The sequence below is a fragment of the Triturus cristatus genome, chromosome 11 (assembly GCF_964204655.1).
Source record: "Triturus cristatus chromosome 11, aTriCri1.1, whole genome shotgun sequence".
NCBI lineage: Eukaryota > Metazoa > Chordata > Amphibia > Caudata > Salamandridae > Triturus > Triturus cristatus.
This window is the reverse complement of record NC_140594.1, coordinates 1,018,311,978-1,018,324,592: the sequence shown is the minus strand read 5'-3', so window position 1 is coordinate 1,018,324,592 and position 12,615 is coordinate 1,018,311,978. Positions and strand designations below refer to the sequence as shown.

At 43.9% G+C, this 12,615-nt stretch overlaps 1 protein-coding gene across 3 annotated transcripts in view; it reads right to left on the bottom strand.

The window, feature by feature from the left end:
• The window catches only part of LOC146785847 (maltase-glucoamylase-like), a 783,978-nt gene that overhangs the window by 444,419 nt on the left and 326,944 nt on the right, over positions 1-12,615 (bottom strand). For all 3 annotated transcript variants that reach the window (XM_085635202.1, XM_085635203.1, XM_085635205.1), the window contains one exon: positions 3,048-3,219. In XM_085635202.1, coding sequence (XP_085491328.1) covers positions 3,048-3,219 — 172 coding nt within the window. The remainder of the gene's footprint in view (positions 1-3,047; positions 3,220-12,615) is intronic.

Sequence of the window (12,615 nt, the reverse complement as noted above, 5' to 3'; positions counted from 1 at the left end):
TTTTCAAAATTAATTTAAATACATTTAGTTATGCTTTAATTAAAGTTACTGTTACGTGAACTTTTAAATTCAAAATAGGGTATTCAAATATTTTATAATTAAATAATGAAAACATACTATTTTTATCTTCTTTGCATTTCATTTTATTTATATTTTTAACAATTTAAAATAAGTTCATGTAACATTATTCCCTACTTTTTTTATTTTAGTTCCCTACCTTCATTAATTTCCACAGGAGAGTGGTTTAGTGCTTATGGTGGCCATTTGTAGTTCTGGACTTACTGCTTTGTTGATTGTTTAGTATTAACTGACACTATGATTTTGTGAAAAGCCAAAAGTAGTAAACCTACTACAAAGTGTATATATACTCAAAATTCTGAGGGGGTCATTACGACTGCGGGCGGACGTGAGTCCGCCCGCCATAGAGGTGGTGAGTGGGACCAGCCTCCTGTATGGCGGCTGTCCCGCACGTGAAATTACGATGCAACCACCACCGTGGCAGGCGCATCTTGCATGTTTACCATTGCAGTAGGTGCTGCTGGCTGTAGCACCTGCCACAATTATAAAAATACATGCAGTGCCTTTCCCTGCACTACGTGGCAGTCATCACGCAGTGCGTGCCACTCATTGCAGGGAAATGCAGGGGGGTACAATGGGTACCACCCCAGTGCACAGCCACCTCCCCCCAACACAAGGGGGGACCGCAACGGGCCACTAAAACCAATCCCTGCCAGCCTTTCAAAGCACGGAAAGACTGGCTGCAGCCAGTATCCTAATCTGGCGCCACCATTTTAATGATGCTGACCACCCTGCCAGGCAATCGTAACAATTAAAACACACAGTATTTACGGGGTAGGAGGAGACGCCCCACTCCGCCCTCCTATATATAGCTTCATACACACATAGGAATGGGGCTACGTAAATAATGTCTCTGTGAAATAGAGGAGACAAATCCACAAGTGTTTTAGTACTGCCCTCACCCACAGAAATCTGTGGCATGCTTCATCATAGGGCTGCTAACACACCTCCGTGCAAGCCAATGCTGGAGTGACCCGATAAACCCTGGCTCAGTAAGGCATTGCGTTCAGCAACCAAATTATACTATTGTATTATTGAAGCACATGTATTCCGGTGGTAGTGTGTGAGAAGAATGTGCATATTTTCGAGTACAGTTTCTTGTGGTACTGATATTTTGTGTTGTTTTGTGCAGTTGTGTTTTGCGTTGCGTTACTGCTTTCAGTTATTTGTACTGTGTTTATATTTGTGTTTTGTTAATTTTCTGGTATGCCCTGTTATGATTTTGATGTGTTGTTATTTTGTTATGTGTTGTTTTTTTGTGGTGTGTCCGGTTGCTTGTTTTAGAGTTGTCAACAAAATATACTGCATTAGCAGTCAAAAGCAGCGCATTAATTAAGGGTTCCAGTGCCTATCATTTATCAGTCTCAAAGTTTTTATAATAACCCTTTTCACACTCTTGCAACTTTTAGGACACCAATCACATCATAACTGGTTCAGAGACCAGTCTTAAATGATCACCTTCAGTGCTCAGTGATAGACTTTCTATTTTTGACCAGTTTTCAATTAGCAGGAAAAGTTGTGAAACATACATTTCAGTTATCCCATATCTGAAACTGTCTACTTTGTACGTATCTTCTGCGGTCTTTCCAGCAAAAATGTGACCTGTGATGTAGGAATATTGTTATAAATGCAGAGGTGTCCGGTTTGTCTAAAACGTACTTTACTGTAGATTACCTGTCACTGCCTAGCGCTAACTTGCAATAGTAAAGTTTCTAGAGGTACTTTTCGAATGTGGTTGTTGTACAGTGTGTGTGCTCTATCTACAGCTTGTCATCAGAGGAAGTGAGGACATATGTGCAATATTAGCCAACTTGCTGAAAATGAAACAATAACTAAAGATCACAATACAAATGTATGAAAATTGTTTCTGTTTTTCTCATTTATATTGCATGTATTGCCTGTAATTATAATCCACGTGTACCGAAGTACAGGACATGGGATTCTGAACATACTCTGGGCCGGATTCTGATGCGGTTAGGAAAGCATTCCCACCCAGTGCCTGATTCTGATGCAGTTAGGAAGGCCTCCTAACGGCATTTGCCTTTTCCAAATCGGATCGGGAACGTGATTTTCAATTCTGATGCGGTTAGGAACATATGCTCCCATTGAAGTTAATGGGAGTCCAACCAAATCACATCGGGAAACATCTGGATGCATCGTACTCCGCCGGGCGGACTCTCCCGATCTGAGTGGGTCGGAAACTATTTCCCAACCCATTCGGTCGGGAAGCTTTTCCAACCCGCATCAGAATCGGGCCCATACTGTAATCCCGAGCATCTCCATGACTTCAGCAATGAGTAAGGGTGTGATGGTTCTGAAAGTGGTGGTATATTCTAATATGTGTGCAAAATCCAGTTTATTTAGGGATCACAATTCTGAGTAACAGCGCACCCCCTCTATTTTCCCTAATACGTTTCTCAATGGCAAACCTCCAGGATTTTTTGTTGTAAATAAAGACTCCATGTGTAATATTAAGAAGAAAACTCAAATCAGAGGTATTTTTTGCACTGGGTAATAAATACCGCAGCCTGTGGGGTATAGTTATTCACCTGCTGCGATAAATATGTTACGCTTGATTGGCCCATTTTTATCAGCGCCCATGCGATAACCTTATTTATTAATTCACAAATATATAGCATGGTTGGTGTCAACAGCCCTCATCATAAATATGAACTGAGCAGGAAATTAAATGTGTAGCCTAACAGGGAAAAGTGACTTTCCCTAAAAAATTATATGTAAATATTTTAAATAGGCACTCTAAAATCTGCTTACATTTTATGTTTTTACATATCTAAGTGACATTGTATACAAGCGGAATAAACAGAAGAAATTGTGGTTCGTGTTAATAAAAAGAAATTAACAGTAAACAAAACAGAGCATGGAAAAGACCAGCATCGTATTTGTCTGCCCCACAGCGGACTTGATATCATAACATTATTTTTGCAGGGTAATTAAGTAAATGTCCTTACATAAGGCATTCCAAACAGACCGAACTCCAGCATTCCGGTTATGGCCCATTTGATGTCATTCCAGTTGGCAGCGTTGTCTCCCAGCCAGTGCCCGGAGTATTTCCCGGATCCAGCAAACGTCGACCGAGAAAATATGAGGCTTCTATTTCCAGGGAAAACCGCTTTGATGGCTCTGAAAACGAAAACAAAAGTGCATTGAAGTGTTTGGCGTGACATGTTCATGAGGGGGGTTGGCGAGCAGCTCAGTGTCCGCGCTGCCCTGTCCAAAACCATTATCCTAAGAGCTCCAAACGACTTCTTGTGTTTATTGGACCGCTCAAGGCCTTGCAAATAAATCGTTGGGTTTAAAAAGCGTAAATTGCCAGGCGGTGTCAGTGAGATGTCCTGCCTTGTAAAATCACTCTGTTGAAGTTTTGCTGCATGGAATTTTAATATTTGTTGGAGTGAAAATGTTTCCCTTTCTAAACTATTTTGAAGCCCCTATGCGTATCTTTATGCCTCCGACAGAGAGACAGTGGGAAATTGTTTCTCTTGTTTTTATTATCAATGTTTATCTCACATAACGACAAGCATTTTGCGGCGGATATGAAGCAGGTAACTTTGCTTCATGAAACGGAGGTCCGTGGTGAACCGTTGCTTTTAAACTGCCTTTCCCTCTTCTATCTATCCCTCCACTATACATCTCAATCCAAATAACAGACTAACATAGCCACCGCTCAAATTAATTTCATATTTCACTATACTAATTCACCAAAAATCCTTTTGGGTTCCGGAGTAACGTGCTACTTGCCGAAAAAGCGCTTTGACGCCTCATCAGGGGTAGTAAGCGCTATATAAATACATTTACAATGCAATACAATACTCTCCCCACACTAAACAAAGGTAGATTGCAATCTAAAAGACACGCACAACTGCAAAAATAAGCATTATCCTTAAACAGGAACGATGTTCCACTGCACACTAAATAATCCCTATAACCCAAGTACCACACGTGCCCTGCGGTTCATTGTTACCGAGTATCCGTAGTTAGCTCACTTTGCCCAGTAAAAAGAATACACAATTTACCAAAATAGTTAGGGGCATATTATCAAGAAACCGCGTTAAAAATATCGCCGCTTTAGCGACAGAAAACTGCCGCTAAACGGCGATAATGGGCTTGATAATATGCCCTTGAGAATTCCAATAGAAGCCCAGGTTCTGGTGTGAACCTGGGCTTCTAGGCAGCATATTATCAAGCCCATTTTTTGCCGCTAAAGCAGCAATAATTTTAACGCCGTGCTTGATAATATGCCCCTTAGTTATTTGTTGCACTTTATCGAGAAACCATGTCATTGTTATTTAAAAACATGTTTTAATTTGTAGAGTGACAACATGCATTCAATTGTTAAGACAACTTCAAATATAGACTCTTGAAATTTTGTTTTGCATAGTATTTTAATATATTGTTGAAATGTTTTATTTTAATTAATTAATGGATCTGGAATCTACAAACCTCATGAGCTACTAATTCAATTGACATATAATATACGATTTATGCATATACGTCCATTTTGTAGAATGAAAAAAATGTCAAGACATCAGTGATATAACACCAAAAACAGACATTTCTTGACAGAATATATGTGGCATGTATTACTTGCTATTGGTATGTGTGCATATTTCCAATATAATTTGGGACTGATCAATTGAGCCATTTTCCTTATACATCATATTCCCTCTATTTGAGGCTAAGTATGAAATTGAGTGTGTGTCCCAACAGTGTAATCAAATGAATAGTAATTAATTGCATGGCGCATAAGGAAACGGTGGGGGAACTGAGCTCACAGTCAAACAAAAAGTCTCCTACAGCCATTGTTTTAGACAGAGAACCTGATCGTAGTCTTTTGACGTGGTAGTATTGGGGTGCTGAATGGCATGAGTCATGGTTTCATCAGATTCACTGAGATATGCGCTATTGAATGCGTTCTCATTAATGATAAATTAAAATAAATGGTAGTCACATGCATGTGTGAAGGCTGACTGAAGAGGACTCGGGCCATATTCATCAAAATGTAAAGCAGCGCAGAGTAGCAAGAGCCCTTGCTGTGCTGCACTGCATTACAGGTAAAGGGCATGAATGTTCTGTAGTTATCACCGTGCTGCACATTCCTGCCTTTCCCAACGCTGGAGCATAATGTGCTGCCTAGCACCAATGCCGTCACTCTTGCACCATGGTGTGAGGGTGCCTGCATTGTAATCAGGATTGTCCATGTGCAGGAAGCGGCACCTCCCTGCACAAAAAAAATCCCTTGAGGCATTTCCTCTTTCTATGTGTGTTGCAGAATGCAGCACACATAGAAAGATGAAGTAACAATGAGAAATGAAGATATTTCTGCTGGTCACACCTCCCCTGTGAAGGAGTAGCATTTTGGCACATTCCCAGGTCTAAGAGTAATGGTAAATTCTGAAATGCATCAAAAGCCATAGGTTTTGTGTGGGAAAACCCAAGCACCACTCATGGGATGCCTCCCTGGGGCAGAATAATGCAACGCAGTGATATGCACGGTGCTGAATTACCCTGGATTTATCAAGCTACTCAGGGTCACACAAAGGGGCTTGATAAAACACATTTTAGGGGTTGAGTCACTTTTGCACTGCGTTGCATGGTGCAAAAGCGACGCATCCCCTTGATAAATATGGCCCTCAGTTTAAACCATTGCTGAGAAGAGTGCCCAGCTGTTCCCTCTGATATAGGGGACACTGGCAAACAGAAATATGTTCTTCCACATTCTGATTCCTTGCATCTACAAACAAACTGACTGCTATATAATGGTGTGCCACCACCTACTTCACACAAATGGAAATTATGGTAATATATGCACAATCATACTGGATCTTGAACAGACCAGGGAAGACACCGGCAGAATGAGCCACTGACTTCTGGTGAACCAGTTTTCATCGGGGCACGCTGAGCACCACACACCACAGACTCCTTCAGGTTCCTTCACTTGGCCTACTACTGAGTGCCATATAAGGTGCCCTCATTAACCGCGGCACGGGACACATCACAGACTTCAAGTGAGACAGGGTTCATCAGGTCACTCAGAGGACCACATTCCCCTGACTCTTTCAGGCTGCTCCTCCTGGCCCGCTGCTCAGCACAATATAAGTCGCCCTCAATTCCATTGGCGCGAGGTGCAAGCAGGCATGTGCCCAGGTGAAGAAAGGGCCAAGAGCGGGTTTCTGCACCCATTGGCGGCGAGACGAGGCTGTGCTGGGACACTTCTCTTGGCACCCATATTTGTGTACTTGATTTGATCCCTCAGGCTTATTTGAGATCCATGCAACATGGGTAAGAGGAAATCTGAGGCACTCACTATGCCCTCCAAGGATCATCCTTTAAGGCCTACTTTAACAAGTTTTCTCACTAATGTTATGGGTGCTCTTAATTCAGAGATAGGGTGAGTGAAATAAATATTGGGTGTAACAAAAAAAGCATTATTAAAGGGCCTGTATAATGGTAGAGCAGCAGATTCTATATCCCCATCCAGTTAATACTTCCACACACAGAGAAGAGACAAGGAAGATATCCAACCCGTGTGTTTTTAATGGGGACTTCTCATTTGACACCAATAACATAAGAAAGAAAGTTGATTCCTATGTCAAACAAGCCTCCAAATGTGTTGTCACCTTGAGGATTCCCTTATCTGCATCTTCTACCTGATTGAAGCTACGGTAGCGGCCAAGGGAAAGACTTTCTATGCAGGGTTCATTGACTTCCAGACTGCATTGGATAGTGTATCACGGCCAAGACTTGTATGACGCAGTTCGTTTAGACCAAACACCAATTGGCCGCCAGAGACATTTTGTAGTGCTTATAGTTTACTTTAAGGGCATTCACCTGAAAATGAAGACAACAAAACAACGGTGATGAAAATCTCTCAGTAGCTAGCAAAAAAGGGTACATGGTTCATCAAGGGAAAGGACATGGAGGTGGTATCCACTTACAAACACCTTGGAGTTTGGTTCGACCACAGGAGCTATTTAGCAGCACATACCATGGCCCAACAGGGGGTAGCCAACTCACTCGAAGGGGCCTTTTGTAAAGTAAAAAAATCAATGAATACTCCAGACCTATCCGCCCTTTTGAAGGTAATAAAATGTAAACTTCTCCCCTCAGTGGCCTATGGAGTGCTAATATTCAGAAGCAGAATGGCCAACTGGCTGGATGGAGCATAGTCATCTTGCTATCAATGAGTATTCCTGCTTCTGAACTGCAACACAGATGCTCAAATCTGGCTAGAGGGGCTGACCTCACATCAATGGTTATTAAAACCCAGATTTGATGCATATTGCCTGAAAGTCACATTGGCAAAGGGGTGCTAGCTAAAACATTCAATCTGGGAACTAATAGGCAACCAGCAACAAACTGACACAAGTTTCTAATGCATGCTTTGGAGTCTTTAAAAGCACGCTCAATATGGACAAGTGGGCTGCCTGTTCCAGTGGTAGCCAAGCTGCTGGTGAAACAAGCTAGATTAATATCGGCAGATCTGGATGCACAAGCAGTGAAAAAATTGGGACATGGCAGCTTGGCCTTAACACGCTATGAGCCAGGGTCCAAGCCATCCTACCTTTCGTTGCTCAAAACCTCAAAACAAAAGTTCAGTTAATGGGTCTGTGCTTCATTTTAGTCCTAATGAAGTCCTAATAATATAGGTGAAGGAACCTAGAGGAGATGAACAAGCGATGCAGTCACTGTGCCAATTGAGAGGAATTTATTGACACCCCCTTTGCTCTACACCCTGCCCAAAGCAGGGGGAGGAACAGTATACCAATTACCGACTTCCGCTTGGAATGCCCGACTTTAATACACCATTGGTGCTTTTTTGTGGTTTTTATTAATTAATTACTTATGTGTGTTGTTCTATTTTTACCATAAATGTTTTTAATGTGACTTTTTTTGTAAAGATTTTAAGTAATTGTGCAATAAATAAATTAATCTAATCTAACCGCAAAGCAAACTTGCGGCGGGAAAACCGGTGCTGAAGGTCAATGCGTGAAGTTTCAGCTCTTGAAGTAGCAACCACATCCAAGGGCCCAGACCTGGTGTTGGTTCTACTTGGGTGGTCAGAACTCCCAGTAGAGGAGAAGAAGGGAGCTGCATATGAAGTCTTTCATGGCCCTGAGACTTCCAACAGGAGGCGAGTATACACACACACTTGGAGTACTTGGAAAATAGGATCCCAGAAAGCAAAGCCCATTTCTTTCATTGCTCACAGACAGAAGCAGCAACTGCAGGCCAACACAGCAAAGGGGCAGTACTCCTCCTGACACCTCTTCAGCTCTTCTTCTTGGTAGAGTCCTCAGTCCGGAAGTGTTCTAAACTGTGGGATTACAGGTCCATAAGTATACCCCATTTTGCCTTTGAGGTAGGCATACTTCAAAGGATAGTGTTTGTAGTGCACATATCCTGTTTTACCATTTTTTGACTCCAGACACACTACAGGGAGTAGAGACAGCAGTGTTGGAGGACAGGCACAGTCCTAATCAGCTGTCAGTGACAATTACTCCCACCACTCTAGCTCAGGAAGACCCATCAGTCTGGTGATGGACAATCAGCATATGCAGGGCACACCTAAGCTCCCTTTGTCTAGAATGAATGCACAATCAGCCCAACTGTCAGTCTAAATCCGATGTGGATTCCACAAGCAGGCAGAGGCATTGGATGGTAAAGCAAGAAAATGTAGACTTTCTAAAAATGACACTTCAAAAACACAATTTAAAAACTGCCCTCACAGAAAGATGTGTTTTTAAATTCTGAGTTCAAGGAACCCAAACTCCAAATCTCTCTCGCTTCCCATTTGAAAGTTACACTTGTAAGGTGTTACAAGGCAGCTCCAATAATAACCTATGGGAGTGATAGTCCTTGCAATAGTGAACACAAAATTCACACTATTTCACTATCAGGACATGTAAAGCACGGTGAACAGGCATTACAAAGCGGCTGTTTCACCGCAAGTCATTACATCGCATGCGTTACAACGCATGCGATGTAACAACGCGTACCATTACTACACATATCATTACATCGAATGCGCCCTTACAACACATGCGCTGTAAATGTCTATCAACATCGTTGTGAGGAAACTGAGGCTATTCCGTTTTCTGACAACAACTTTGTGACGTGCACTGCCCCTCAGACGATGCTGGAACCAGGAGAGAGGAACCACAAGGAGAGTGAGGTAAGGGGGATTGGGGGTAGAGTCGTGCTGGGTGTAGTGTTTCAGTGTAGGGAGCGGACAGGGGGGCGGGGGAGGGTCCTGCTGGGGGTAGTGTTTTAGGGTTTAGGGTAGTGTTGTAGTGTTTGTGTAGTGCAGGGTAGTGTTTTAGGGTTTAGTGTAGTGTCAGGGGGTAGTGCAGGGTAGTGTTTGAGTGTAGGGATTGGACTGGGGAAGGGGGAGGGTCGTGCTGGGGGTAGTGTTTTAGGGTTTAGGGTAGTGTTGTGATGTTTGTGTAGTGTAGGGTAGTGTTTAAGGGTAGTGTCGGGGGTCGTGCAGGCTAGTGTAAATGTAGGGAGATGACTGGGGGTCAGGGGAGGGTTGTGCAGGGGTTCTAAATTAGGGTTTAGGGTAGGGCAGGATAGAGTCACTTACCTTTCAAACTTTTCCCATGAGTATACCTTTATCACGCATGCCTTTGCATTGTAATGGCATGCGTGGTAAAGGTATAGTTGTGGTAAAATTTCCGATGTAATGGTATGTCATTGTCATTGCCATCGCGTAGTAATGCCCGTGTTGTATTATTAAATTATGCGATGTAATGAGTCATATTCATAAAGCACACCTTTACATGTCCTACCTTTCACATACAATGCAACCTACCCAAGTGGCTACCTTGAGCCCACCTTAGGTGTGCCTTACATGTAATAAAAGAGAAGGGTTTGGCCTGGCAAGTGGGTGCACTTGCCAGGTCGAAATGGCAGTTAAAAACTGCTCTTGCAGACACAGCAGTGGCAGGCCCGAAACATGTTTGATAGTGGCATAATTAAGGGTGGGCGCAGTGCTCCGCTCCGCCCATGGAGTGTGCGTAGTACTGCCCACTTCGCGCTGCGCACAGTAGGCGTAGCAGGGGCAGACTACGCACACCCCGCGGCAGAGCAGAGTTGCCCACCACCCGCCTCCCTCCCGCCCTCATTTTACAATTATTAGAAACAATAGATAAAGAAAAATTACTTACCTGAGCTGCCGCGTCCCGGGGCTCCATCTTGCGGCTTCCTGGATAGCTTCTTCCTCACGAATGCCATGCGCGGGCGCCCACGCATGCGCATTTCTCCCGAGAAATGCGCATGCGCGGGCGCCCGTGCATTCGTGAGGAAGAAGATATCCAGGAAACAGCAAGATGGAGTAATTGTAAAATAAAGGCGGGATGGAGGCAGGCGGCGCGTAGTGGGGCTACGCGAAGGGTGCGGGTGGGCGTAGATTTGCCCCCACTCCGTATTGCTTCACGTAGCCTCACTACGCCCAGGGCTGGGCATAATCAGTGCTGCAGGTCCACTAGCGTTTGATTTACAGGCCCTGGGATCTTTACTAGGGACTTAGAAGTAAATCAGATATGCCAATCATGCATAACCAATTATAATCACAATTTGCACAAGGGGCACTTGCTCTTTAGCACGGATTAGCAGTGGTAAAGTGCCCAGAGTTCAAACATCAGCAAAAACTAACTCTAGCGTACAGTCAAAAAGACAGGCGGTAGAGGCAAAAAGACAAGGGAAACCATGCAAAGATGCCATGTCTAACAATCCCTGAATATCAGAAGATGCAGGCCAGCTTTACTTCACCTCCAATTACTGCAATTGGAACTTGTTACATTCCTGTTAACACTTTTTATGCTGTAATTCCTGGTTAGAAAAGAGTAGATACATCATGTTTCATATCTTTAGAATGTTGGTGACGAATCCGCTTTTGGATTTGACATTACCATTTTAGAAATGCCACTTTTAGACAGTGGGTATTTCTCTGGTGATAAATCCTCCTTAGTGGTAAGGCTGAATTTAACATTACCATTTTAGAAAAGCCACTTTTGTAAAGTGCAGAAAGAACAATTGATGTGTGAAATGTTTTGATGCCCACCACGCCATTCAAGTTTGGACCCAGCCATATAACAAATCAGTCTTGACCCCGCTCTCCATGGGAATAGTCCAGCCCAACTGCCAAACCAGGTCCTCTCTAGAGAAACAAGCATCCTAGGACTGGTTTTGGGGTAGCACCCCTCATCAGCCAGAATAGGTGGACTCCTGTTTTGTATATTTATGGTGTCACCCTAAGTGGGATGGGTATGGCCAGACGTGGGTCCCATGCACACTGTGTCACTGGAACCAAGCTTAACCTGGCTGATGAGCCAATAACTAGGATGAAACCAGTCCTGGGTTACTTATGTTCTGGTTCCGGGAGGATCCGGCTTGGCAGTTCAAGCTGGACTGCTCCAATTGGAGCAGGTTCAAGACTGATTTGCATATAGCTGGGTCCAAACTGAGGCGGCATGGACTGCAGAATAATGATGGATTGAGATGTACCCAAGAGTGATTACCAGTTGCGGAGATTAATTAATCACGGTTTTGTATAGTTTTAGCAAGTGAACATTTCTCTGCTCTTAACTTTGCTCTGCCTCCTACACGTCTGGGCTGGGTGACAGCTACACTTTGTGTAATCCGTCTAGACAGACACAACATAGGAAGGACTGGGTTTGAAAGACAATTCAGCTGCTTTCTGATAGCCTTCCTGGGCAAGTAGCCGCAGAGGTGGCTTATGATTTCTTCTGAATAGGTTGTATCCTGTCCTCCCACAAAGGGTTGATTACCTGCCACAGATAGCCTGTCAGATGGGGCTGGGTTGAAAGGGATCCTTGTGTACTTCAAAGACTTCCTTTTCTAATCATCACCTACATCAAAGGCACTTTGGGTGTATTACTATGACCCTAACAGATGAGTACACTACTGGACCTTGGAAGAATTCTGCTGGAGTGAAGACTGCTATGCTGTAAGGATTGCCACTTTGCTGTGACTGACTGTTATGAGGAACTGCTTCTCTGCTTTGCTGAGCTGCCCTGCTGCCTGCTGACCTCTGTCCTGCTAAGGACAAGGACTGGACCCATCTCACTTGAACCCAGGGTGACTCCAACGGCTTGCTGGCTTGCCTCCTGTTTATTGAGGTTCCAGAGACACAAACAACTTCCTGCAGTCCTGCTGGTGCTGCTAGACTCTGCCAGCTGTGAGTCCTACCCTTGCCTGAGGAACACCCTCCAGTGCTGGGCTTCACAAGTGGGTTCTGCAGCTGAGTTGTGCAAAAACCAATGCATTGCCTCGACAGCATGAGAAATTCCGCTGCTTTGCCCTTCAACACCGATGCAGTGGCAACTCTACAACATTGGATCCACAGCCTACGCGACTGGACCACAACACTCTGCACTGCTCAATTACGAGGCATTGCACTGGACCACCATTGCACTGCTCGACGAGGACAGTAGGTTCTCGATGTTGAAAAAAGCTGCATCCAAGGAAATTTCTTCAGCAGGACCTGTCTGGGTC